General features: G+C 37.3%; 1 protein-coding gene across 1 annotated transcript; it reads right to left on the bottom strand.

The window, feature by feature from the left end:
- Positions 1-314: 314 nt before the first annotated feature.
- On the bottom strand, positions 315-27,771 carry LOC5572260 (venom allergen 5.02). The gene is made up of 4 exons (XM_021850583.1): positions 27,631-27,771; positions 14,296-14,564; positions 13,471-13,715; positions 315-1,033 (listed from the first exon to the last, which is right to left on the bottom strand). Exons 1-4 carry the CDS (start codon positions 27,647-27,649, stop codon positions 778-780), a joined length of 789 nt encoding a protein of 262 aa, XP_021706275.1. The 5' UTR covers positions 27,650-27,771; the 3' UTR covers positions 315-777.
- Positions 27,772-27,983: the final 212 nt, after the last annotated feature.

The following is a 27,983-nucleotide window of genomic DNA, read 5'->3' as shown; positions in this document are numbered from 1 at the left end:
ATTTCTTCATCGAATACACGGAAGCGATCTAGATTCAACAAGATGATAGATAGGAAAACAAAAGTCATTCAAGCAAAGCACCCCACCCTGGCACGAAGCTGTGAATTACAAACCAAACACGTGTTCCGATTCCCAGGTGAGTCGTTGTTGCCTAAACATTATCGCGGAAAGTAATTTATGTACAATGCTCGGGCGTAATTAAAATGGGAATTTCCCATGCACTTTGATGCTTACTCACGCGGGATATAATTGCGTGGGGCGGCTAACTGTCGACGAAGGAAGTTCTTTCGAAATAGAATGAACTATAGACGTTATGTTCAAAGGGGGTTGTTATGCAGCTTTCATGTACCTCAGAGTTTCTTTCTCAAGAAATTGATCTTGGTCATAACAAACAAGATAGTGAAAATCGCAAAATATTCAACATGGGATCGATAGTTGCCATATTTGTTCATAAGGGAAGTACAACGAATTGTTTATCGTTTTTGTTGTCTCGGAATAATAGATATCACCTTTGACCTTCATATAAAGTATTTATGATTCAAATTCAATATATCATTAGATCGTTTTTTACCTACATGATGTGAAAACAGTGCTTCTTACGAATACGAAATTGAGAACTTCCTTTGAAAGGAAATCTGAAATACTTGAAATCTACATAATAACTTCCTTTGAACATATCGTGACTACATTTAACTGAGGTATCACACATATCTTTATATCTGCACCGATATTGACTGACCGTCTCGCGTCAAATTGACGAAACGCACTCTTCCTCCCTTAGATCTCCTTATCGATAACATCGCCGATTCCCTCACACAGCCCCGGATATTTAGTGCTGCATTTGCCTTCGCCGCATTTCGAGCACGGTTTGCCCTTTTTGTAGATGGGCTTCCCGAGCACGTTGGTGAACGAGTAGTTGCACACGTAGTACACGTAGTTGCGCTTGTTCTCCGGGTTCCAGTACTTGGTCGCGGCGCAACCCATCCTCGTGATCCGATCGTTGGCCATCAGCGAAAAGTGACCGATGTGGACGCTGCGGAAGAGAAAAAAAAATGGCATTCATGAATGAAAAGCGAAATGTTTGGTGTCTTTGATTTCTGCCTTCAGGCTAGTTGCTTTTTGGAAAACGGGATTGGAAATTGTGGGATGGCAAAAGTGTAGGGGAGATTCCATGGCAAAATTAATCGTAATTGATCACAGAACGGTTGTACGACCAATTAGATGTAAATAATTAGTCTGAACCCTATAAAAAGTTACTTTGAATATCAGGTCAGAAACAGCATAGATGTTCTAAGGCTTCAATACAAATTAAAGACAGCCCTCCTGCATCTGGTACACACATAAGCCATAAATCCATACTTGCCGATGAAGAGAAAACCAATATGAAATTTTCAAATTCATCGTTACGTAATAAACTAACGCTATCCTATTTCTAAAAGCTATAATACAATATTGAATTTTGTGCCTCTTCTCTTCAAGATGTTTGAGAAGAAGTTCGCGATATTTAAGAGTTTCCGGCAAAACGCGACAATCTCCTTTCTTTGCGATTTGGAAGGAAACCTTGATTCCCCTAATGGAGTTCAAGATCTCCTGCCTAAATCCCCCAAATTCGGAACAACTGACCACGATAGGCGGCACTCTTTGCTTCCTCACTTGAATCAAAGAGCCTGGGCTAGAGGCTGCTTCGATTTGGTGTTCGGAAAATTTGTCAGGAGCATTGAACTGATTGCTCATTTCGATACAATTATCATTATTATTCATTTCACCCTTGCAAGAAAATTCGCCGTATATCGAGTCAAAACCTGCATTTCAGTAGCATTTAAGGCACATGCACGGCTTTCTAGCATTAAACGACCTGCAGTAAAGACGCCTCTACTGCTGAATAAATGCTTTTTAAACTTATTGGTTACCTGGGTATTCTATCGAAATTTCAGTTTCTGTACTAAATCATGACCAAATCTGTTCCAACCGGTCTACACCCGATTCTGTTTTTGCACGGATTTTTTTTACACGGCCGTGCAAAAAAAGTTTCCATACATTTTTTTCCGCCAAAACCTTATTTTTGCATGAAACGTCGAGAAATGTGGTTACTTTTTTTGCACGGTTTTTGAAATTTTGAACTGAAAACTTTTTTTGCACGGTACGCATCCCCCGTGCAAAAACAGAATCGGGTGTAATTCGAAAATACATACCGTAAAACGGGGTAACTTTAATAGATTTTTCGAAGAATACTTGAATTTTTATGCATGCTATATCAAAGAATTATATTTTAAAACGTTAAAACCTTGTAACTGCATGTTATATCAAATAATCAACAGTTTTAAGTGAGAATTGAAATTTTGGCCAGCATTTGCATGGAGTGCAGCCACTGGGATCGTAGCAAACCGTGCTGTTCTTCAAATTTCCTGTCACGGTTTTTTCTCGCTGACGCGTTTTTGATTCGGCTGATGCCACTAATTTCGAAGTATGGACCGATGCACGAGTTCACTATTTGACGTTTGACCGGTGCCGAATTCACTGGTTTCCATGGTCACACAAATACACTATAACCTCAATTTACGAACTAGATCAGGGGTGCGTAAATTGAGTTGGTGCGTAAATTGAATTAGTGCTTAAAACGAGGGAGCTCAGTTCGTAAAACGAGGTTTTGCCGTTTGGAGTCTATTTGTATTAAATTAATTTATATTATTTAGAAAAAAATATGCTCTTTTAGCACCATTAACATATTATTAATACATTGGGTTCTAAATAAGGCTAGAATGTGTGCAAGTTAAGGTCTTCCAAGAACTCTTTGGAGTTTAGGCCTATGATTCTACATGAGTTAACGAAGATCAATTCATCATTTCTATGTAGAAGATTAACTCACAATACTTACAATACAATGTTTTCAAATACTCCACAGGCACATAACCATTTATGTGAGTTAACGGTGTATTGTAATAATTTGTGTGGATGTCCTTGGACCTCCAAGAACTATATCGAATATAGGTCTTAGGATCTACAAGCGTAACCAATTATCAATAGATTACCCATAACGCGGGTAGATCACCTTTTCGTGGTGCGTTATGGGGTAAAGATCTACCAATGAACCCTAGTCCTGACTGATTCAAACGAAGAGAACAGGATGCTATAGTAATCAAAGGAACACTATTAGTCCTTGTTACATTTTAACCCTTGTTAAAAGTGACAAGTCTCGGTTTTCCAGTAGCTGAGAATGACCTTGAGACAAGGATAAAAATGAGTCGAAATCAACAAGTTGTTTTCTAATCTTTTATTTATTGTTCTCTAGTTTGAAGAAGTAAGGACTAGGATTCTGATGCATGGACAATATGGGTGTCACTTCCCGACTTTATCAAGGGATCCGATTTTGACTGATAAAGGGGCGCGCCTGCGGAGAGTGTACCCACCACACCCTTCGAAGGGTTTAAAAAGCGGAACCTTTCAATTAGAATCCTTTCCTGTGATCAAGTTAGGAATGACAACTGTAAAAAAACCGAATACTTTATCACTTCTCGATAGTGACAAAGTAACACGACATGCACTACACAAAGGACACGGGATATACTACAATAGATCAAATATTGGTCGCAGTGGTTTATGTTCCGAAAAAAAAAATTATCAATAGATGCTTTTTTGATATTACACAGGCCCTTATCTATATGTAGCAGTAAAATGAGTATTGTTATAATTTGTACCGATACCCTAGGTCCTTCAAAGACTTCATTGAATAAAGGCCTTTGAATCCTCAAACGTGATCAATGGTCTATAGGTAGTTTTTTTTAATATGGCACAGTCTCTCAACAATTCACTTAAGCCAACGGTATATTTTATTGATTTATACGGATGTTTTTGGTGCTCCAAGAACTCCATTGAATAAAAGCCTTTGGATTCCCCCCTCCCTTATATTGGTAATATCGATTTTTAACACTTAATAAAAGGCATAGTCATTGCCCCCTCTGGCTATGCCCATGCGTGCATGACATCAAACATTATCATCAATTTTAATGTTTACGTGGTGAAACATAACGATAACAATTTTTTGACAAATTCAAAATAGGCTGACAAAATCGGGTCAAAAAGCTGACAAAATCGGGGTAGACAAAATCGGGGGCAGAAAAAATCAAAGGCTGACAAAATTGGGTCAGTACTGTATTGCAAAGGCCTCTTACCGTCCATATTAGCAAACGAAATGTTGTATTGAGTTGTGTCGATGTTTTTGTACTTGCAAGGATATATAGGTCTAAATATCTACAAATTTATATAGTTGTTAATTTATAATACTTATTTATAGCATAAAATCTAAACTCTTAAGGCTAAGTAGCCCGTCATTCGTTTTGGTAGTCATGTTGATTTTGCAGATTGCAATTTCAAAGTTATAAAACTCAGTCATCTTAAGCAATATTGATTCATAAAAGTATCACTACTTGCGCTAACATACAGAAAGTATGCTGATACATTTTCAGCGATGTCAGTGCAAAAACTAGTGATTTTCTTTAATTCGCAATCGTGAGACGGATTGGCCACAATCATTGATGCCCAGTACAAATTTCAATGTCGTCCTACTTCGCCTTAATATAAGCAAATGGTTCAATGTACTAATCCGTACTGATGTTCATGAATTTACTTCGTTAAACAAGTGACGTCAAATGAATTTGCGTAAAAACAGACTTCGTTGATTGAGGTTTTGGTGAATTGAATTTAAAAATGGCGTCAGACATCGATTTTCTTCAACAATATTCTCCAACCGGAGGTGGCCATCTTGGATTCCAAAATGGCGTCGGGCCTCGATATTTGTCATCCCCTCGACGTGCCCGTTCCGAAAATACCCATATTGTATGGGTTTCCAACGGTTTCCCCAACCGGAGGTCAATAATTTCCCACAGAATTGTAAAAACTCAATTTACGCACTGCGTAAAAAAAAGTGACTTAAATTGAGGTAGCGTAAAAAAAAACTTCGTAAATTGAGGTTTTAGTGTAACACGGCACCGCTCAAACGTCAACGAGTGAACCCTTGTATTTGTCCATAGTGAAGAGAAAATAGTGAATATAAAAGAAAATAGTTAATGGCTGAACATCTCTTCTCGTCAACACCTGGGACATTGGCAGTATTTCGGGTGTTATAATTAAGTGTGTTTTCTAACATAGAAACATTTAGAAGTCTCTATGGGCGCAAGGGTCTGAAGGCCATAAATAACTGATTTCGATCATTTTTCCCGTTCGTCGTTTTATTATTCGATGTTCTGAGTTACGACGTTTTTTCATTCGACAGTGGGTAGTTGCAACTGATGGTAAAAACCTCAGACACCTCATGCATGAAAAAAGAAACTAAAAAGAGATCAAACAGGAATTTAAAAAGAAATCAAAAAGAAACCAAAAAGTTGAAAAAAAAAAACTGATCTCAAAAAATGTCTTTATGTTAAATTCAGGTATTTGTCAAAAGTTTTCGTCAGGAGGCACTCGAAGATTTCTTCAATAATTCCTTAAGTGATTGTTTTACGATTTCTTAGGAATCCTTAAGATGACCTCAGAAAATACCAATACCAATACCAAAATTCCATTTATAATTTCTGAGGAACACATTTAAATATTTTTTACAAAAATATTCTCGAGAAAATTCTCCAGTCATCCAAAACTTTATATTATGATTTTGTGTTGTGTTTCCTAATATTTCGTCCAAAATCTACGTTAATACATCGATTTTGTTCTTCTTAATTCTGACATTACGTTCCTACTAGAACAGAGGCGGCTTTTCAGCTTAGTGTTCTTATAAGCTCTTCCACATTTTCCCATTCTTTTGGCAGACACGAACATACTTAATGCCATCAGAAGTCAGGAAAATTTCCTACCCGGAAAGATCCACGACATATGGGATTCAAATTCATGACCCTCATCATAGTTTTACTGAAGAGCTGCGTGTAGACCACCAATTCTGAATTCTCCCGTGCTAATTTAATACATATGTATCATCAAATAGATATGTTCCATTATCACAGCAAATAATGCAATTATTTTGATATTTCGAATACTTTGGGTATTATTCCTGAAACTATAAAAAACACTTGATCCAGTCAGTCTGAACACCGACCAATTTATTTTAGAACTAATTGCACGATTTTTTCAGAAATTTATCGTACAATTATTTGATAAATTTCTCCAGAAATTCCCGAAACAGTTATTCTGGGATGTTTCTAAGACACTTTCGAAAAAATAAATAAAAAAATTTGAAGAAATTTTCTTCAGAACATCGATTGACTGTGCAGGAACATTCACAATAATTAATTAAAAAATTAATTGGAAAATGTTTGAAAAACAACAGGAGTAATCTTTGTGTGAAATGCTTAAGATTTGTTTTTGAAGACATTAAATAAGGATCCCTTGTTATTGAGGAATTCCTGGAAGTGTTTTTATTTCCTGGAATAACCCCTGATCAAATTGGTTCAGGCATTGCTGAAATAAAACGTGGGTAAATACTTTCAAAAATCCACACGATGTGAGAATAGCATGCAAAATTGGCATAGGCACTTCTAGAGGAATTCTTGTAAGGTTTCTTGGAGAAATCCTTCAACCAATTTCTTCAAAAAACTGGATATTCTTGAATGACAACTGACAACTGAAAACAAGACATTTTGATTGTTTATAATAATTTAGAAAAAAAATAGCAATGTTTAGTCCAGGGACGAAAAAACTCATGCTCACTATACTCAATTCACTGACATTTATGCCACCATCAAAGCAACCGCACCACCACCAATATGATTGTACCAATGAAGATAGCACAAAAGTAGATGAAGAAAACAAACAACGATGCTCGTAAGTCGTTGGTGTTTTTGATGATCAAAAGCAGAAGAGTGTCAGTTTTAGGAAATTGAATATCAATGAAGTTCATATTAATTGAAAAAATATGCCGCTATACGGGTAATGAACGATCCGATGCGCGGAATCGATGATTTTGACGCGTCTTTAGTGTGCTGCGTGCAAAAATTATAACTTCTTGAAGCGAAATGTAAAAAATTCAAGCTGGTTTGAATGAATATCATTTTTTGTTTCCGATAATCACAAAGCGATTGAGTATCAGCAGGTTAACAGGATATGGGGCCCAGATAGCCGTAGCGGTAAACGCGCAGCTATTCAGCAAGACCAAGCTGAGGGTCGTGGGTTCAAATCCCACCAGTCGAGGATCTTTTCGGGTTGGAAATTTTCTCGACTTCCCAGGGCATAGAGTATCCTCGTACCTGCCACACGATATACGCATGCAAAAATGGTCATTGGCATAGTAAGCTCTCAGTTAATAACTGTGGAAGTGCTCATAAGAACACTAAGCTGAGAAGCAGGCTTTGTCCCAGTGGGGACGTAATGCCAGAAAGAAGAAGAAGGTTAACAGGAAACTGAAAATTTTGCGGCAAGCGCTTTGCCAATCTTTGTTGTGTTGTCAAGGTGAGGATAAAAACAAACAAAAATCAACGAAGATTCTACCGAGCAAGTGTCAATAAAGGCGAGATTAGATTGAGTATTTTCGTCCCTGGTTTAGTCAAGTAAATACATTCTCTTTTTACTGTTCCAGTTCAGGATAAGCTGTGGTATACCTACCCGTGTCATTTGTTTAGTGCATGTAGTTCTACTCCATTTCTTTTGAGAAATAATGAAGTAGTTGTTTTCAATACAATTATCATTTTTTTACCATTTTGAGTAGAGCCTTTTTAGAAAAAGATACCGCAATTTATACATTTTGATTGTTACCATTAAACTTTCAAAAACGCGCCCCTTATTCAGGTTCAGCCTTGGCTGGTTGAATGATACTGATTTTGACTATACATCGATACTCTAGCAGTCTAGCGTATCAAATTATTTCTTCAACTTATATGGTACAAAGAAGTTTTTTTTTGTAACTGTGAATAGGATTCAGCGCTTTTGACATTTAGATTCCTTGAAACAAGAACCTTATTTTAGAACTCCACTCATTCAGAATCGTTTACCTCCTCGATATTGAAAGATAAGCACTTGAACTTGAAAAGAACTTGTCTCATGAATTAAAGCCAGCCTCAGATGCTGAATGAATCAATCTTCCACCTCAACCTCCTCATCATCTAGGACAAATAGGTGGGTCTTAGTGGCTTGTTACTCTTATATACTCTTTCAACCGTAACTTAAGTATTCGCAAGAACAGATACATCAAGAGTACAATATGATAGATCTTACCCCGTAAAGCACCTCGAAAAGGTGCCCAGACAACCAGAAGTCGCATAACAGTTAACGGAAAAAGTCGTTTAGTTACACAAATTTCATCACACCCGCACTACATGATGGATAATATCGTTCGACCGATGAGTTTCCTCGCATAAAACGCTATTTTATGAGTTCATACGTACATTTCGTTTCGTTCCGTATACTCCTACAAAACAAATCGGATCAATCCGTAGCAGCTGTCAAATCAAAATTGTTATCACAAATTAAGTCGCATAAGAGTACAGACTAGTTCACAATAAAATTTACACACCCGCATTGCATGTTATTTTTCATCATATAAAATATGCACGTATATCGCCTCCACTTTTGTATGTATAAGGCCTTTTCGCAACATCTTGTACGTGAAACTTTGCGCATATAAACATCGCATAACGCAAAAGGTGATTTCGTTATGCGTACATTCTGGTTGTCTGGGTGATCTATACCTGCGTTAAAAATAAATTCTTATTATCTCAAACAAACAATATATGTTGAGTTGAAAACCTTGTTTTGGTTTTTGTCTGTCATTGTTCAAAACTGAACATGAGTTTTTAACTACAACTTCACAATTTTATTGGACTGGACTGTGAGGAAGAAATGAAGTGTAAATTATCATTTATTTAAACAATACTGAGCAATTCTCGCAGAAACCAGGCCGCCATCGGCACCCATCGTTAGAATTCCAATTTTATGTCACTGATCGCTAGTTCTCGATAAAACTTCTACTTCTCCTGTCGAATGATTCAAGCTTGGAGAAACGCACAAACAGCTGCTCCACTCAATATAGTTCTGAATCCGGACAAGTACCCATCCTTGCGGTTGATCATCACTGTATTTTGTATATTTTTTACACTAATTAACACAAGTTGTAAATTCTTCAGCCAGTCAATATGGCGACGATTGCTGATTTCAGCATAGACTGCCGAAGCTGCGTCAACCTCAGTCAGTGCTTATCGTGTAAATTTGTGCTTTTTGGGCTTGAGTAGTAATGCGGCGAGTGTAATTTTAATTTATTTATACGGGATCATGCATGTGCATTATACATAGCACAAATTTACATTAAAATCAAGACTACGCGTCACAACATTCCACGATTGGTCAAATTACGCTTTTGTTATTAGTAAAAACTTTTTTCTGTGTATTTTCTCAAATTGGTGTACCCCTCGTACGCCAGCTGGCTGAACAGTTTGCGAAAAAGCCCATTTTTCGATAAATCTTGGGTGTTTCTTCACGGGATATGTCCCATATTTTGCTTGGAACACATAGCAGACTTAGTGGCATCGTATAGAGAAAAGATATAGCTAGTTTTGAATTCTGAGATCACCATCAGAAAGCTGAGGAAAAATTGCGTAAGATAGGCTACAGAAACTAGGTGAACAATGGTATTTATCCTATCAAATGGACGATTTTCTAAATCATGTTATACGATTTTGACGTATATAGCGAGTGCAATCAATACAAAAATCTTTTTTTGTACTACAAAGAAACAAGTTTTCAACCTTTGGTGTTTTATTCGAGTCGAGTGAAGAATAAGAATATTATTTTGAGTGAAAAAATCAGGCGGCCATCTTGGATTTGACGCCATCTTGATATTAGGTAGAAGAATGAATTTTTCACCTTGATAGCACTCAGCATGTTGAAATTAGAGGTTATCAATAAAAAAAGGTTACGTATACTCTTCTTCTTTTTATTCTTAATTTTCCTGACGTTACGTTGCTACTGGAACCGAGCCAGATACTCAGCTTTATTGGTCATAAATCCAGGTTATTAAATAGGAATTTTCTTTTACAATGCGATTTCTGACAACAGAATAATTCTTCGACATATCTTTGAATTCAGTAATAATGAATAAATAAATTCAATAAATGAAAACCGTCAAAAAACATTGATTGTATTAAACAAACATTTTTTTTTTTACCATATGCATTGTTGTTCATTGAATGAAGTTTATAGATAGCACGTCGGGACATTAGTAAGTCTTGTGGTAATAGTTTTAACGTAAAACATTGACAAAAATACATTCATTCAGAATGGAAATCTTAAATTTTGAAGCAAAAACAACATCCTTGATTTTCTGAGCCATAAAGTACCGTTTTGAGTACCGCCCAACATGCATGTGAAATATAGCGAGATTGAAAGATGAGAAGCAGGTTTTGTTCTATGTGGACGTAATGCCGAAACGCAGGTGTATTATTTCGAGGTTGTAAAATCTGGCGGCCATCTTGGATTTCGACGCCATCTTGGTTCTTAGCAGTTGAATGATTTCTTACCATCTCAGTGCTCATCATGTTAAATTATGAGGCCTGTTCCGTCTTCGACCTTGGCGCACTGGTCAACTACGATTGAAACGACCGTTCTCAAATGGTATATTCCCAATTCGCGACTCCAGGGAGGATTCCACTGTCAGGATTGCACTTATAGGCGATTACACTGACTATTAGTCTAGCACACCGAATGGGAACTTCTTCCACCACACAATTGAACACCGTTTGTACAAAAACTAGAGCGTTTATTGAGGCGACTGGTTTACTCGCGCACTGACATGAGACTGACCATACTATCTATATCATACTGATCGTATACCTACATTCTCCTATCCCCGGGTGACCGGAGAGATGGGATGAGTGATCTGCTATCCATCTCTGCTGGATGGATGCTGCGAGAATGAGTGACCATCTCGCGAACATCAGTGTAGCTGATGATCGTTGCAGAGTGGGGTAAACTACTGTTATCGTGGCTTAAATTATACAATATTTTACAAGGCCTCCGTTAAAAAAACAATCAGATTCTATTTTTCTTATCTTATCTCAGCTGTTCAGCTGATTGTTCATTTCTATCAATGGTTTTAGACCAAATAAATGAAAGAAATAATGCTATTTTCAACTCGAAGATATGCAGAAGAATCATTCAGGTAGCAAATAAGCGTTAAAAATCATATTTGATAATTTGTTTTCAAAGCTAGTTAAACTGAGGGGCTGGCTCTGTTCCAGTAAGGACGTAACGTTAGGAAAAAGAAGAACAAGAAGAAGAATAAGAGTAACGGTAGCATTAAAATTCAACATGTTGAGTGCTGTCAAGGTGAAAACTCATTCTACTACTTAAAAACAAGATGGCCGCCAGATTTTTTCACTCAAAATATTACTCCTATTTTTCATCTGTCTCAAATAATTCACCAACGATTGAAAAATTGTTTCTTTGTAGTGCAAAAAATGATGTTTACATTGATTACACTCGCCATATACGTCAAAATACTAGAACATGATTTAGAAAATCGTTCATATCATAGGGTAAATACCATTGCTCACCTAGTTTTTGTAGCCTATGTTACGCAATTTTTCCTCAGCTTTCTGATGGTGATCTCAGAATTGAAAACTAGCGGTGCGCTAATGGTGAAAAAACGATTTTTCTAACAAAATCCAAAACGGCGGCCAAATTCAAAATGGCTGTCAATTTTTTTTCAACTTCAAATGAAAGCTATATCCTTTCTCTATACGATGCCATTAAGTTTGCTATGTGTTCCAAGCGAAATATGAGACATATCCCGTGAAGATATACCCAAGATTTATTGAAAAATGGGCTTTTTCGCAAACTGTTCAGTTAGTTGGCGTACGAGGGGTCCACCAATTTGAGAAAACCGAAAGGACCACCCTTAAGTTTTATCGAAAACTAGCGATCAGTGACATAATATTGGAATTCTAACGATGAGTGCCGATGGCGGCTTGGTTTCAGCGAGAATTGCTCACTGCACTATAAGCAGGCTTAGAGAAATATCAGTATGGAAACCAAAAAACAAACATTCTGTCAGTTATTGGTCCAATCTTGGTTCGCAAAGACGTCCCTCAAGTTACTACATGGACTACTGTATTATTCATTATGTACTGACTAATAATCATTACCAAACATTCAAACACTAATCTACTATTTTTGTTAAAAAAAAAGAACAAAAAAATGATTTATTTTTATAACAATTTAAAACAATTTCAAACTTGCTTTCGTTCTCTAGTAAAGTGATTACATTCTCAAATAAACTTAAGAAAAAAATTAGAGCATTAAAAACAAAACAAAAATGAATTATTGCTGTTTGCATTTGACGTGCAAATTTTGACTAAATGTCCTCCAAATGCGGTAACACAAACCAATCAAAGGACTCCTAGCAACGATTATCTAAATCACCGCTGACCTAGATAGAAAATCCTATCTTTGACATCGCATTTCTTGTGGAAAATCTTACCGCGTTTGGTGTTCCCGCATTTGATATTTGCATTTCAAACGCACATAGCAATAAAAACATGGTATTCACTTTCGTTTTTTGTGGTTCAAAATTGAACATGAATTTTCAAACTACAGTGAAACCTCCATGAGTCGATATTGAAGGGACCATCGACTCATGGAAATATCGAGTCATGGAACAGCAATCCTTTGGAAAGCTGCTTCTAGGGAACATCATAGTAACCATGAAATTTTGTTTTTAGTATGGTTCCATGAGTCGATATCGAGTCATGGAACATCGACTCATGGAGGTATCACTGTACATCTTTACAATTTTAGTGGAATGAACTACTGTATAGCTAAGAGCAGTAAGAGTCATCGGTACTAGAAATTTCGCCCACTTGCAAAGATGAATTTCATACATTTTTGTCCTCTTGGACCTAAAAATCACGAATTGGCCCACTTTTTTAAATAACTGCTCTAGAGACTACAAAGATTCCTATGCGATTTTACAGATTTTTCAAGAATTTTTCACACACTCCATGAGGAAGAGCTTCAGGAATGGTATACATTCAGTGACTCCTTCCAGGTTTCTCCTCTATAATTTTTCTTTCAATTCAAAAAATTCTCCACAATTTTTCAAGAGATGCTAGCTTCTGGTCCAGAATTCCTCCTGTAAATATTCCATCAACTTCTCAGCTTATAAATTTAAGACATACTAGAACACGAATTATTTCAATAAAATCACAATGGTTGATTCAAATTTTCATAGCCGCTTCTAGTAAACCAAACAAGGGAGGGGGTAGTGGTGATGACGTATGATTTTAGCTGGTTGTGAACCTCATCGGCTATTGAGGCTCCATAAAGTATGTAGTACTTCGAAAGACAGAATGCCAACTACAATCAGTATAATGCTGGTGTCCTTTAAAATCATTCGCATCCAAAAACTTCACATTGCTTCGATAGAAACCACCAAATTCAAACCCCATTCAAGCATGGAACGACCTGCAGAACCCCTCTCCCCCAACCGATACTCACCCCTCGCCCACCTTCCGGTACGAGTCCACCACGGTCTGATTGGTATCGACGTACTCCTGCCACCATTTGTTGGTCAGATCTTGAATGGCACGCGTCACTTCCACGGTGATGTTGTTCGGTTTGGACTTCCGGGCGATGTTCTGCCCGGCATGGCGATACTGTTCCGTGGCCCGACACTCGTCGTGGGAATACAGGCAGGTGCGCGTATTATACTCGGCTAGCTTGGCCAGTTCGTCGTTCCATTCCTGCCGAGAGGGGTAAAAGATAATCCAAATCAAAAACCATCGATACGGATTGGTTGGGGAAAAAGTGCAATGGTACCACTAAGGTGGTCCATTTTGTTTGGAAAAATCGACTTGTTAAAATCTTAAGTAGAGGGGTGCCCACTTTGCTCATTTGGACTACTAGAATCTACACATAAAATTTCAGTGGAAATCCTCATTTCTAAAGAGGACTAAACGATCATGAAATTTATGTTAAGATTTTATAACCTATAAACAAGTAAAAGGTACTAACTCATGAGATGGAATAAAAAATATCGCTTAAGATAGGTAGACACAACAGAAGAAAAACTACTAAACATAGGTGAAAAACGGTTCTAATTACAATTTCAGCCACCTATGGCTGTCACGCCGGGTGAATCTTCAAATCAATAATTGAAAAAAAAAAAAAATCATCGACTACAGTGCCATCTATGGTCAATAATGTGATTAGAACCGTTCTTCCCAAATATTGGGAAGACTTTCTTCATAAAATAAATTTGGCGGGTATAACTTAAGATTTTTCTAGTTTGATGATCATGGACCACCCTAGGTCCCCACCTACCAGAACGGCCATCCTTTCGGCCGAAGCGAATCCTTCCATCGTTCCATTGGCCAGTTCGCTTCTCAGACTGTTGTGCAAATCGAGAATCATTCCCCGCAGCTTGTCGTCCATTGGAATCACTTCGGTGTTCGGGGGACATGCCGCACCGAAATCGTCCGTGGCATTGCAGCCAATGTGCAGGTGATCGGTTTTGCACAGCAGGGGATCGCAATAGTCCGGTATCGAAACGGTCAGACCCAGACAGGAAACGACCATCAGCAGCACCAGACCTAGAATTACAAACCGATACACTATTGGACCATTTCAGAAAAAAAAAAATATCAAAAGCTCTATGGGGTTTCAGATGGTGTTTAAGAGCTTCGGTATCTTCAAATACTGATCTTCAACATCTTTTCACTAAAATATTTTGTGCAAAAATAAACTGTTTTTCAGGGGTTTTATCAGAACGATTTTTAATTTTGTTTAATTGTTTTTTGGAAAAGATAATGTATTTTAAAATTTGTGCAGGTGTTTTCAAAAACTACTGTGTTGCTTTTATTTTTTATGAATATTTCTGGGATTTTTTGCGATATTGGTTTTAGCAAATATTCAATTTTCTTGTCTACGAAACTTTTTGGAACCTATTGAAAATGAACATTAATATACTCAGTTGAATATTGAATCATTTCCCAAAATGTTGAAAATCACTTAAAAACAGATAAATTTGAACGATCTTCAACAAAGTTGTTCAGAAGTTTGATTAGTTATTGTGTCACAAAGGGGCGCCAGTGAGCATATAAAAATGAACATTGTATGTCAGTTCTATCTTGTGATCCAGATGAGATATAATCCTCGAATCTTTGGCAAAATAATTCAGAAGGTCGAGGACACCTTAAAGGTAAACTTATCAGTTGCTTATTTTCCCACTAGGTAGTACTAGCGAGCATGACAAATTGAGTTTGTTATACTAGTTCTATTTTATTATCACCAGGAGCGCCACCCGACGCATTAGGTTTCAGGCCAGCAACATCCTACTACAACTACGGACCACGCAGAGGCACGGTGTCTTTTTCATGTAACCTCATAACAAAAAAATCGGCATGTCTCAAATTTGGACCGATGAAAGGCAAGACCTTCCTCTTTCATTTGCTGCTAAAATCAAAATAATTTATCGGGGGGTCTAGTGCAACTTTTTTTTAAGTTTTGTTGATTGTAATATCATTTTACATGCACCGTAAATTGATAAATTTTGATGAGGTGAACTGTTGTAATGGATTTAGATGGAAATGGTGTAAAAATCTAGTATCAATAAATTGTAGATTATATTCTAGACAGCTCTACACCTAGACATTTACAGGCATGGGTCCGAGTTGCCTCTTCTTTGCTTCATTCATTGTTGAAATTTGCATTGCTTTTACAACTAAGTATGTCAAACAACCTTTTTTTCAATTTTAATTTGTAACTCAAGAGCAATATTCATCTTTCTGACTTGATTTAGGAACAAACGATCGAAAGACAAAAGGTCGAAAGGACAAAAAGTCGAAAAACAAAAGGTTGAATGACAAGGTCGAAAACGCAAAAGGTCAAAAGGACAAAAAGTTGAAGTGATTTGCATAATCGAAAATTTAATCATCTTTGAATAAAGATCTTCGACCTTTTATCCCCTCTTTATTCCTCTTCGATCTTTTGCCCTTTCGACCTTATGCCAATGACAGATGTAAAATAACACTTAATAAATCCAATATTCCAACCCAAATGCAATAGCAGTACAATGTTGACACTATTGTCCATGTGTTGGTTATGATGATTGACAGAACATTTCTTTTGTTTGCGATGGAAAAACAAACAGGATTGCTGACAAATATTTTAAGATTAGCCAGTCTAGGGCTGAAAATCTATTAAATAAAGATAAGAATATTAATAATAATGTTGGCATACATACACTTCCTTATTAAATTGATGGTAGAAAAGTGCTAATGAATTCAAACAAACATCGATAGGTTTAATTCATAACAAATCTACCTGTGAAAAAATGATGGTGTGATCGTGGCATTTTGCTTAGAGATCTCAAAAAATGCTGTAATGTTCAGTTTTAGCATAGTTTTATTAGAATTGTACGGAATTCTATAGTAATACATAAAACAAATAAATTAAATCAGCTTTGAAAATGTTACTTAGTAAATTTACGATTTTACTAGCTTAATAACGAAATCATACGAAGCTTTAACAAAAATCTCAGGCAAATCATAAGAGTAGGGTGCAAAACCATTTGGGCACTTTCATGATTCACGTTGGCATGGGGGGGGGAGGTTTTCGGCTGAATTGTCTGAAACTTTACAGTAAAATGCACTTCAGTACAACGCATGTGGTGACCAAATAGGAGCTCTGTAGCTTCCAAAAAAACCCCACTGTCCAAGTGAATCAAAAGCGCCAAGAATAGGATCCGGCTCCCTATCTGATTACTCCAAAAACGTTATGAGTTGGACACAACCCTTCCGGATCTCCTAGGGGTCATTCAAAACTTTTGTTTTCGTAAAAATAAAATCCCACAAAAAATAATAAGTTGTTTCAATCAAAAGTTACAATGATTTGAATTTTTAAATGGGTTGTAAAAGACCCTAGGTGCATACTAAGATAAAGTTATAACCCAAACTCCGTAAAAAAATATTGAAAAAAAAAAATGCTCCAGACCCCCCGACCGATTAGGGGGAGATCCCTCAGTACCGGACAGCACTCAATACCGGACAAAGTCGAAACATTGAGAAATCATGGTCCAATCAAGATGGTGTATTAGTAGTAATGGAAGCTATTATGGAGACTAATGTTTGCGTAGAACAACACATCCTTGAATTATGCATGCCTTCTTAAAAAAGTACAAAAGTTTGAAAATTTCAAAAAAATTTACGTGTTGCCTTAATTTTGAGCCTATTTAGTAATTATTTTGAACATGAAAAAAAAACTTTGGATCACGCAAGCATATTCGAACATAATCCTATTTTGATAGTATGAATGTATTTTGTACCATAATTGGACTAAATATGGACAAATCACAATTTTGGTTAAGCACCTCCTGTCCCCCAGTTTCGGACAGCCTGATTTGTTATATGATATCTTTGTAATTATTGCACCAGTGTCTCAAAATGCATTCATTTTTCATGGATTCCGTCGATCATGGTATCAAAGATGTAATAAAAATAAGGAAAATGAACATTCAGAACAACATCATAAAATGTGTCATTTTTCATCATATAAGAAAGAGGTTTTTTATGTACATCTTGCTAACTAAGAAATATTCAAATTGTTCTTGTAAATGTTGCAAATGCATTGAAATGGCAATTATATACTATTCCTATAGTAAACACATTCAATGATGTTCAAATTTACAGAATTCGAGGCATTTCCAGATCGTGTCCGGTATTGGGTGCCACCTTTCAAAATCGATTAATTTGGTACTAAAATACATCATCAAAATGCAATGTCAAAATTCATATTTATATTTTCAAATTTATTTTTGTACACTATAAAAATGATAATATTTATCATAAATGAGTAACACGAGCGCATAAAATCAATATTTTACGAATTATGAATTTAGCGGCTTAAGTGTCCGGTACTGGGGGATCTCCCCCTATTTTTGTTTTAGTTGCAAATGAAAGGGGACAATCATGGCTTTCTTGTGTCAAAATTTCAGACATGCCGAATTTTTGTTTTGAAATTGCTCTACGAAACACACCGTGAGAGGAACTACGCTACAGAGCTGATAGCCGTGCTATTCTACACCCTTAGTTAGGATGGATGACACCTCCCTGAAAAGATGAGTTGGTTAATGGTACGGTTGCCCCCTTCCCGTTAAAACCTTGGCAGGCCTCCAAGCACGTTCTAAAACCGCCACCTTAGCTGGTGGAGGGAGGCTCAGTTGAACCTTTCCTGACTTGCGTCGATCTGGCTCTGAACTTGGCACCCCATAAGGGGTCGGGTCAACCCTAGCATGGCGTCACTGCTTACAAACATCACCATGGGATCACAAAGGCGACTACTTACGACTGGAAAGGAAAGCGGCTTAGATGGGGACCTACTAAAATGGAGAATTTCTTAACAATACCAATACAATGGAGTTCAACATAGTAGGAGTCGAGGACACGAGCGCGTTCCAGAAAAGCGGTAAGGTGCCACGATCGCCGGTGCATATCACGGAGAATCTACCGACGTATATCAGTAAGCAATGTGAGACACAAGGACTACAAGGAGGATTGGGGTTTCAAAGTCCAGTGTACACACCGAAATCGAGTAGCAACGATGCTCAAGGAGGGCAACAACCCGAAAACTCGAAAAGGTCGAAGAACTCATCCAGTTCGTCATGGACCGGCACAATGTGCATACCGCGATCAAGGGCCAGCTGACGAGCATCAAATCCTCTGCCAATGCTGCCAGAAGCGTAGACTGTAGAGGATGAGAGTAGAGCTAGCTTAGGACCCCGAAGGTACGAGGTGACAAACCTACGAAGAAGCGTGGCAAAGAGCCACCAAGAGAAGAGGAAGACCCAAAAAAGCAGCGCAACAAGCAACCCCCCCCGCGAAGTGACAGATAACGCGATTTTCACGTACCTACTTGCAACCAAAACAATGGGTCCATCCACGGCTGCCGGCATAATTTTTCACTACGGCAGATCGAGATTTTGTTTCGTTGTTGACGGATGCAAAACAACGAATGGAATGATATGAAATAAGGGCGAGTCTGATATTTTCTTCCTCCAATGAGAATATATTTATTAAAATCACAAAGTTTTATCTCCAAATGAACTAAACAGAGCACTAATTCGTTCGGTGAAATGATTAAATAACTTATTAGTGCTATATTTTACAGGGAATAGAGAAATGTTGTTTAATAAAGCGATAATAGTACATTTGTTTTTGACGAGCATGTTTGATGGCGTATAATACATAAAAAATATTTCTTTGAACGGGTTTCAATGGGATTGCATTTTTTACATGAACAGTTAGATGAGTTATTCAGAACTTAGAATGTCTATACTAGTAAGAAGTTCAATATCAATGGAATATTTTCAATGAATGGATGGTGCTTATTTTTCTTATATTCATGAGCTTAACAATATACAATACAATATAAGTATATATTCTGGGGATTCAAGTAAATTTTGAAACCTTTTGGCCTGCTAAAATATTGGTTCCGAATTAGAGAAAACATCATTATAGGCTTATTTAAAAACGATCGTTCGAAGTGAAGCGTTAGATAAGATAACAAGAAAAGTCGTTAAATTAGTTTGTTTACATGCACACTTTTATTTTCGTTCTCAAAATTAACACGTTTTTCGTTTTGTATGTTGATATTTTCTATTAACAATAGCTACTAATGTCATTCTTGCTATTCATGCATTATATGCATATTCTGTATGAAATGAAACAACTAACCAAAAAATCCGGAAGATTGCCGCTCCGGAGGCACAACAAGTATCACTCAATATAATCGCATAAATTGTTAGTTAAACTTTGTGCATCGGAAGGAGAACTTTTTTTTCTTTCAGATTATGGATCGTTTGTTTCTCGACTACGTGCAAGTTTCATATGTGGCGCCATGCAATTTTGTGCTCGCAGCACTTATTTTTTGCGAATTTGAATACTTTTTCTCATACTCACCACCAGATGTCTAAATTTCTATCAAATAATTATTTTGGATGAACTGCGGTTTACGAGCAGAAATGGCCGCCAAAAGTAAGTTCACTTTCTAGTAGGGATCCGACAGTTTGATGTTTGGCTTGGGTCCGTTCACTATTAAACGACCTAAGTAAACGTCAGATCGATAGATCCCTACAAGACAAAAAACTAATCGTCAATTTTTCATAAACTAGGGGGCATGAGGGCATAATAAACACACGAGGCGAAATGAACACCCCTTTATTCTCTGAGAATATGAAAATTACATTCAAGTTTTACAGTATGAAATCTGTATTAGACCTGTTCATATTTGAAAAAATGTCTGGAAATCTTCCGGTCAGGCAGTATTCTGAACTCTCATGCTAAGAACAATGTCTGCTCAAATTTTCAGCTCATGTGATAGAGATTTCACTATGCTTCAAGTCAAAACTGTGTTTTAGGCTTATTTTAAGGTTTGAAAAATCATAACTCGATACTCATAAATCAAAATCAAAAGTAATAGTAACTATCTATTGAAAGCTAATTCTATTTTGTTAAAGTTTGTCAAACACGCCAATAAGATTAAATTAAGTTTAAACATCGTTTGATCGAGATTTGTTCTCCACAGTACCCAGAAATCACGGTTTTCTGAATATGTATGCTATAAAATACACACATTGGCATTATTTTTCCAGGCCCTAGTCAACAGGAAACAAACATAATGAATCTATGAAGTCTTTAACCATCAACAGCTTACATGTTGCTTTAGGAAATATATTACAATAAATGCCCAAAGATCGAACAACCCATCCAAACCTGATGATAGTTAAATCGTGCATGACACATGTACCTCGAATGAATGAATTGAACAAGTTAGCATTGCTTTTTCTTTCCGAGCAATGATTGTTTTGATCGTATTTCACTGACTATTCAGAACGATTTGTAAACAATCATTATCATCGACTGAGAAATCAGTGCTAACGTGTTCATTTTTTACATTCCTTGAAGCTCACGGTGGTGTTCTTGGCTCAGCAATAGCGGATTTAAAAATGTGCTTTCTAATTACCAATTTTTCACAATTTATTTCCGTAAGATAAAAGGTATCTTCCAACGGGATTGAGTTTTAGAAATACATAGCCATTATGTTCTGGAAATTCAAAATTCGAAATTTTAATATAGGTATGTTTTTCAGGGAGAACACTCCCTAAAAATAGTGATTTTCATGAACCTTGACGCACAAACCTCAACCAAACTATGTTTAACCCGTAGGCTACGGGGCTGACATACAAAATTCAAATTGCTCGTATTTGAGCATAACTCCATATTTTTTTATGAAATTTTGAGGATGGCTTCACTATTAGTTGTAGTTTCATAACTGATGGGAAGGTATAGCTCCGGAGTATTGTGGACACAGTTATTCCAGAACATCTCTGGGTCAGGTAGGGTAAAAATCACATAAACTTCCTTTTAGAACTCATTTATAATTTGGAAACGAAATGTTTTCATTCAAAATGTGAACAGACCCGTTATTTGTAATAAGTTACGAAAACCCAGGATATTTTTAAAATTTATAATTAACCTAAAGTAAGACTAAGGCCTCCAGAACATTCTGGAATTTTGCCATAATCAACACAGGTTCATAAGTTATTTTTTAGCGATTGATGTCTACGTTTGTTGGCTTACGGCACTCACTGAGCCTTAACAGACGTGTCCACAAATTTTGACAAGAAAAATGTTATTCGAAGTCATCCAAATCATCCTGGAATTCAGGTCCTTATGATCTACCAAATCTACTACAGTCTATACTAACCCAATTGAATCACATTTCCAAAGCTCTGAAGATGCCCTTAGAGATACTGCGATAGCAGATGTCGAAAACAAGTGAGAAACAGTACCAGTAGATCCAGTAGATATTGTAAATATTGTCATCAGAGTAATTTAAAATTCATAGTACCACCAATAAGCTTGGAAACAACTATTTTTATCTATAACGGAGATTTGTGATCCAGTATGGATATGTTAAAAAAAATTTATTTGAATAATAAGTTAAGTTGCGTATAGAAGTTGATGTCCACAACTTCAGTATGTTCTTGAGATTATCAATATTCATAGCAGTACACTCTTTGAACCACATGAAGCTTTATGGATAGGAACGCGAAAGTTTCAAGAGAATTGGGTTAGTATAGACTGTAGTAGATTTGGTAGATCATAAGGACCTGAATTCCAGGATGATTGGGATGACTTCGAATATCCTATTTCATGTCATAAATTGTGGACACGTCTGTTAAGCTTCAGTGAGTGCCGTAAGCCAACAAACGTAGACATCAATCGCTAAAAAATAACTTATGAACCTGTGTTGATTATGGCAAAATTCCAGAATGTTCTGGAGACCTTAGTCTTACTTTAGGTTAATTATAAATTTTCAAAATATCCTGGGTCTTCGTAATCTATTACAAATAACGGGTCTGTTCACATTTTGAATGAAAACATTTCGTTTCCAAATTATAAATGAGTTCTAAAAGGAAGTTTATGTGATTTTTACCCTTCCTGACCCAGAGATGTTCTGGAATAACTTTGTCCACAATACTCCGGAGCTATACCTTCCCAACAGTTATGAAACTACAACTAATAGTGAAGCCATCCTCAAAATTTCATTCAAAAATATGGAGTTTTGCCCAAATACGAGCAATTTGAATTTCGTATGTCAGCCCCGTAGCCTACGGGTTAAACTTGCTCCAATCATAAAACCGTGTTCAACAAAAGTTCGTACAATTGAATAAACTACTATGTAGAGGTATTTCCGATAAGTTTTAATGTTCCGTTCAGTAGTTATGAATTTTCAAAGCTTGAAAATAGTCCAAAAACACATAATTGATTTGAAGCACATCTAAATTTTCTCCAAATTGGGTCCTAAAATTTTTGATGAAATCTTGTTTTTATTTAATAACACGAAAGAGCATGTTACTCTAACTACTTTAGCAATTTTTCCCGCTCAAATAATGGCTATATCATGTTTAAACTTTAATTTAAAAATTTGGTCCATAAATGAACCTTGACACTTTTGATCATGTTTGACGTTCGCTTAGTCGACAAAAACACCACAGGGGTTTTAGTTCGACCACTGGGGTTGTTCCTAGCTGACATTTCGTAAGGGACACGGAAAACAAAATACACCCAAAATTTGAGTTTAAGCCAAAGGATGTGACAAAATCTAAAAAAATGTTTTTTGAGCTTAAACCAACGGAAAACATTAGAAAATTGAGTAAACATGTGTTTTTGGCCTAAACTTAAGCGTTTGGTACTAAAATTGGGACAGGGCTTTAGGACCCTATTGACTGAATTTTTGACCAGAAGTTCATTTTGACATGAAAAATCAAAATATTGGTTGACTGAGGAACTTCCAGACATTTGAATAGGTCTAATCTGTATGAACTCTTTGATGGTATAAAAGTTTATAGTTTGCTTAAATTATCCTCTGAAATTTGACTTCTTTTTTCTCAGCTTCAATTGGGTTATAAGCAAGGCGGTGGAAGAATCTAATTTTTGAACAAAGTATCTTACCTAGAAACTTTTTTTGCTGGTGTGGTTTTACCTTCTAATAGGTTTAACAGCTAATTATAATAAATTTTTCACTAAATTTCGCGAAAGTGTTCATTTTGACCCGATACTTTTTTTCTATCCTTGTTTTCTATCTCGTATTTTTGACATTTGAAATCATTTTTATCACCATGAATAAATGTAGCACGTCGTATTGATTACAAACTTCGAAAAACGCCGAGGGTAAATGAAAAACATTGCCATTATATGGTCTTAAAATCAGAGTGTCGTATTTCTCATGTATACCTAGATGAGCTAGTGTGCCATGCGATATTTCATATCGCAGTTCACAAATTATGTGAGACACGAGATGCGGATACGTACAAAATATATCTTAGTGAGCGAGTCTCATGAGACATCTCGTGAGGCTCGTCACATGCGCTTACTAGGAGAGTACATTTATGCAATTATGTTTGCCTAGTACAATAACCCCACGGAAGCATAAGATTTCGGTCTATGCCTATGCTTCTTCGGTGGCCAGCCCAAGTTTTTTAAATCAAAAGCTAGAATCTCAACAGCGTTGAACCACATCAGTCCTTTCAAACTGCCTGCAGGCAGTTTAAACCATGATTTGATCCCTTTCCATTGCTTTTGGAACCTTTTCCTGCGAGTAGAGTTACTGTGCACGTGCTGTCGCCTTAGGTACAGGAGCCTCTTTGCTTGCCAGCGCACGGGAGCGCAGTACATTGTGGACCTTTTTTGGTGCGCCTCATTTTGCTTGAGATGTGTCTCACTGCGGTCTCATGCGCTCCGTCACATGTGCTGTTTAAAATTCAGCGCAATAATTGAAGTGATTATAAAAGAGTTCAACGAGGATTTAAATTGTAACACTTGGATCGCGAGTCTTCGACCATATCATGTAGGCCATCTAGACACCTGCAAACGAGGCGAAGATAGTTGTAGAGGCTCTTCGTTACTAAGGAGTTGTTTCACAACTTGGATACCGATGGCGAGCCATAGCTCCGAGCAGCGCATGTGACGAGTCTCCCCGAGAGCACATCACCTAGCGCGCGCTTTTAGAATTTTCGTGAGCCTCCGTCTAGCGCAGCACACTAGGATTCCGATGAGCTGAGAGACGATTTGGTTGGAGGCTCGTCAGTACATTTATGTGCTTCTGAGAAATATGTAACTCTACCTGCGAGTCTCAAATGCACTGTCACATTGAGAATTTCTCATGAGACGGCGCATGAGCCAGTGCAGATGTGATCGTTTGAGCTAGTACATTGCTACATGAGATCTAATATAATGTGTCTCACCATAGCACGTGCTCAAGCGCGCGATTATTTTTGTGCGCTCATGGCAAGCTGATCTCAAGCTCTTGATATGAAGCGCGTATACATGATGTCTGCTTAAAATATGCATTTGCTTGATGTGTCCATAATGCTCCAAATTTCTCTGCATATCATAAATATCGAGCACCAAATGACCAAATGTTCGAAAATAATTCCAAAAACATAAGATTGGATACTATAAGGAACTTAAAACATGCGGACCACAATACGTCATTTTTCAAAACCCGCCTCGCGGGCCGTGAAGTCTTCCCGAGGACTGCACAAAACCTTCCCGGCGGTCACACTTTGGTGATCACTTGTTTATAATGATATTACAAATGCCAAACAAAAACTGTAAACCTTTATTTATTTTCATTGAGCATAATTCTAATTTACGCCCTTTTTCTGGCGCACTCCATAATTTCATTGAGTTTGACAGTACCACGGACCAAAATTTTTCGGTACACTGACGTTGTACTGCAGCTGTCATGATGCACCCGGGTTGGCAACAAGCAAGAAAAAGTTGTGCCGGAAAAGACGAGAACGATGTCGGATGGCAAACGCCAATGATAAAAAAAGAAACAGAAAGAGAAGGTGGAGACGAAAACAGACGGGAAGAAGTAAGCGAAGAGACATCCGTAGTGGGAGTGGTCGAAAGGGAATGCCATACTTGTGAAGGAAAACGACCAAACAAAGTTCACAGATCTTCTTCGAAAAGTTAAGGACGATCTGAATCTGAAGGACCTCGAAGAAAACGTGGTTAGAACGTGGCGCACCCAGAAAGGGGAGTTGCTGTTTAAGCTCACGTGTGATCAAGAGCTCGGCCTTTCAGGAGCTAGTCGCAGAATCTTTGGCGAACGAAGCGGACGTAAGAGCACTTTCTCAGGAAGCAGTTGTTGAGTGCGAATATCTGGACATGATAACAACCGTGGACGAGGGCAGTGCGGAGCTGCGTGAGCAATGCAGCCTTAGAGAGGAGGCCATGGTAATCCGTCTGAGGAAGTCGTACAACGGCACAATGCTCAATGGTCGGGCTCCATATAAAGGAGCAGCCAAAACTACCAAAAACTTTTTTGAGATTTTTATCATTTATATATATACTTCGTGTATTGTATTATTATGATTCTTAACTGAAATTAAACTAAAATTTGAATTTCTTTGACTTTGATGACGTCAAATTGGCTGAAGCCCTAAAATTGAAAAATGTTACAATGAAATAAAGCATAAAATTTATATTTCAGGAATGCAATATTTCCCCAAAGTTACGCACTATCTGAAAGCTTATAGTTCAACACTTTGATTTGGTTAAAGTTTCGTTACTATTCAATATTGCACTTTAATAATTTTAAACATGAAAAACAACTCTTGTCGCCTCATGTCGCCGCTATTTCGAATATTGCACATCAAAAAGCTTCCTTTGATCTTACAGAAAACGTTTAATTTTTTTGCAGAAATTTGCTGATTTCCAAGTTAGAGCTGTTTGTATATTGAACATTTTGACCATATTTTTCATATAAAGTTCATTAAAAATATGTTTAACCACTTTTCATATATATATTTTGATCAAACTCGAACAAATACAAACAAAATGTGTGCTTTCTGTCCGGTTCGATAGCATTTTTATATAATAAAAAACTTTTAAAAGATGTTACGTAATATAATTATTAACATATTACTTCGGAAACAATAAAAACACCAAATAACATACTCAGATTACATGTTTCATCTATTCAGGCGATAAAACTAGTTTTGGCCACTTTTTTTCCACTGTTTTTCGACCATTATGCACTGTCAGCGACGTTTCGGCTACCAGTTGACACGGCGAACAAATTGGTGGAGAAAGGCAAGATAAGAATTGGCTCTGAGACTCGTCACATGAGCAGATAGGCCACCGATGCGATGCTTTAAATGCATGGACTTCGGACATCCGGCGGCGACCTGTAAAGGTCCGGACAGAACCGAACTGTGCTGAAAATTTGGAGAAAGAGGTCACTCTGGGAAAAAGTGCAAGAATCGGTCAAAGTGGATCGGAGTGCGTACAGAAAAGGCGATCGAAGCCCAACAGTATCGGAGGTAACGCAGTTCAACCTGTGGCAGTCGGCAACAGAAACTAAGTGCAACGTTGCGATAATAGCTGAAATTTGAGGTTTGGCTTCGATTCATCTTCACCTTAATGGCACTTAACGTTCAGGGCGACTGGAACGATTGGCTCAGGACCGAGCCCAGTGGAGAAGAATTATCCATTCGGCGTAGATTCATCGTAGCGGATTGTAGCCCATCAAGTATCAAGTAAGTAAGTATATCATGTGGGATGTTGAAGAAAAAAAATATGAATAAGCCAGTTGTCACTTGTCTCAGGTCCTTACTGCTTACACAACTTTTTCCACAGTAAAAGAGTCGTATTCAAAAAAAAAAAAATCGTTCTACAGCATTCAGCAAAAACACATGTTCCATAATTATCATCAATTTATAGAGCATACTATTTTTTAAGCATGGACGTCCAAAAACCTGATTTTGAGGTTAAGTTACCAAACTAATACATTGCTCCGAAAGCGAAGTCTTCACCAAAATGCTTGGAATTTCATACTCTACAAATTTCCTAAAAGGTGACAACACTACTAGCATTAATTTTTTTTAATTTTTTTTTTGGGTGGCAAATAAATTTAGGTAGAACATTCAGAAATTATTTTTCGAAGACTCCAACTCACTTTAACACCATCCAAGAACCCATAGAGGTTTTGATCTCCATTTTCTAAAACGGTCCCATTATTCGACATCAATTCGGGTAAGGCACGACACTAACAAGCACATACACACACCACCACCCACACACTTACGGCCCACTCCGATTTCCATCGCTAGATTCGATTCCTTAAATGAACGTTAAACGGGGGTTGACTAGAGAGGCCGACTGAAATTCCGGGAAGCTCGTCGCCGTCGTCGGTTGATTATAGTTTAGGCACTGGAATTAGTGCGTTGATTGATTTGCTTCTTATAGTGCTTCCCACGTCCCAGCCACCCAGAAATGGGAGGAGGGGATAACCCCCTAGGAACCCATTGAATGGAAATGCCGGCCAGAAATCAAATCCGGCTGACTGAGAAACTAGATCATCGTCGTCTATCTATAGAGGGAAAAGGTTCTCACCATTGATAGACGCGACTACCGCCTGACGCATATTCTATGATGCCT

Source organism: Aedes aegypti, chromosome 3, assembly GCF_002204515.2.
Source record: "Aedes aegypti strain LVP_AGWG chromosome 3, AaegL5.0 Primary Assembly, whole genome shotgun sequence".
In the NCBI taxonomy this organism is placed as follows: domain Eukaryota; kingdom Metazoa; phylum Arthropoda; class Insecta; order Diptera; family Culicidae; genus Aedes; species Aedes aegypti.
This window is presented reverse-complemented; position numbering and strand designations above follow the sequence as displayed.

Excerpts from the sequence above, each read along its gene's own strand:
- LOC5572260 (XM_021850583.1), bottom strand. Across the intron at positions 13,716-14,295 it reads CCGAAAGGATGGCCGTTCTG|GAATGGAACGACGAACTGGC; the intron begins GTAGGTGGGGAC and ends CCCTCTCGGCAG. Across the intron at positions 1,034-13,470 it reads TACCGGAAGGTGGGCGAGGG|CGTCCACATCGGTCACTTTT; the intron begins GTGAGTATCGGT and ends TCTCTTCCGCAG.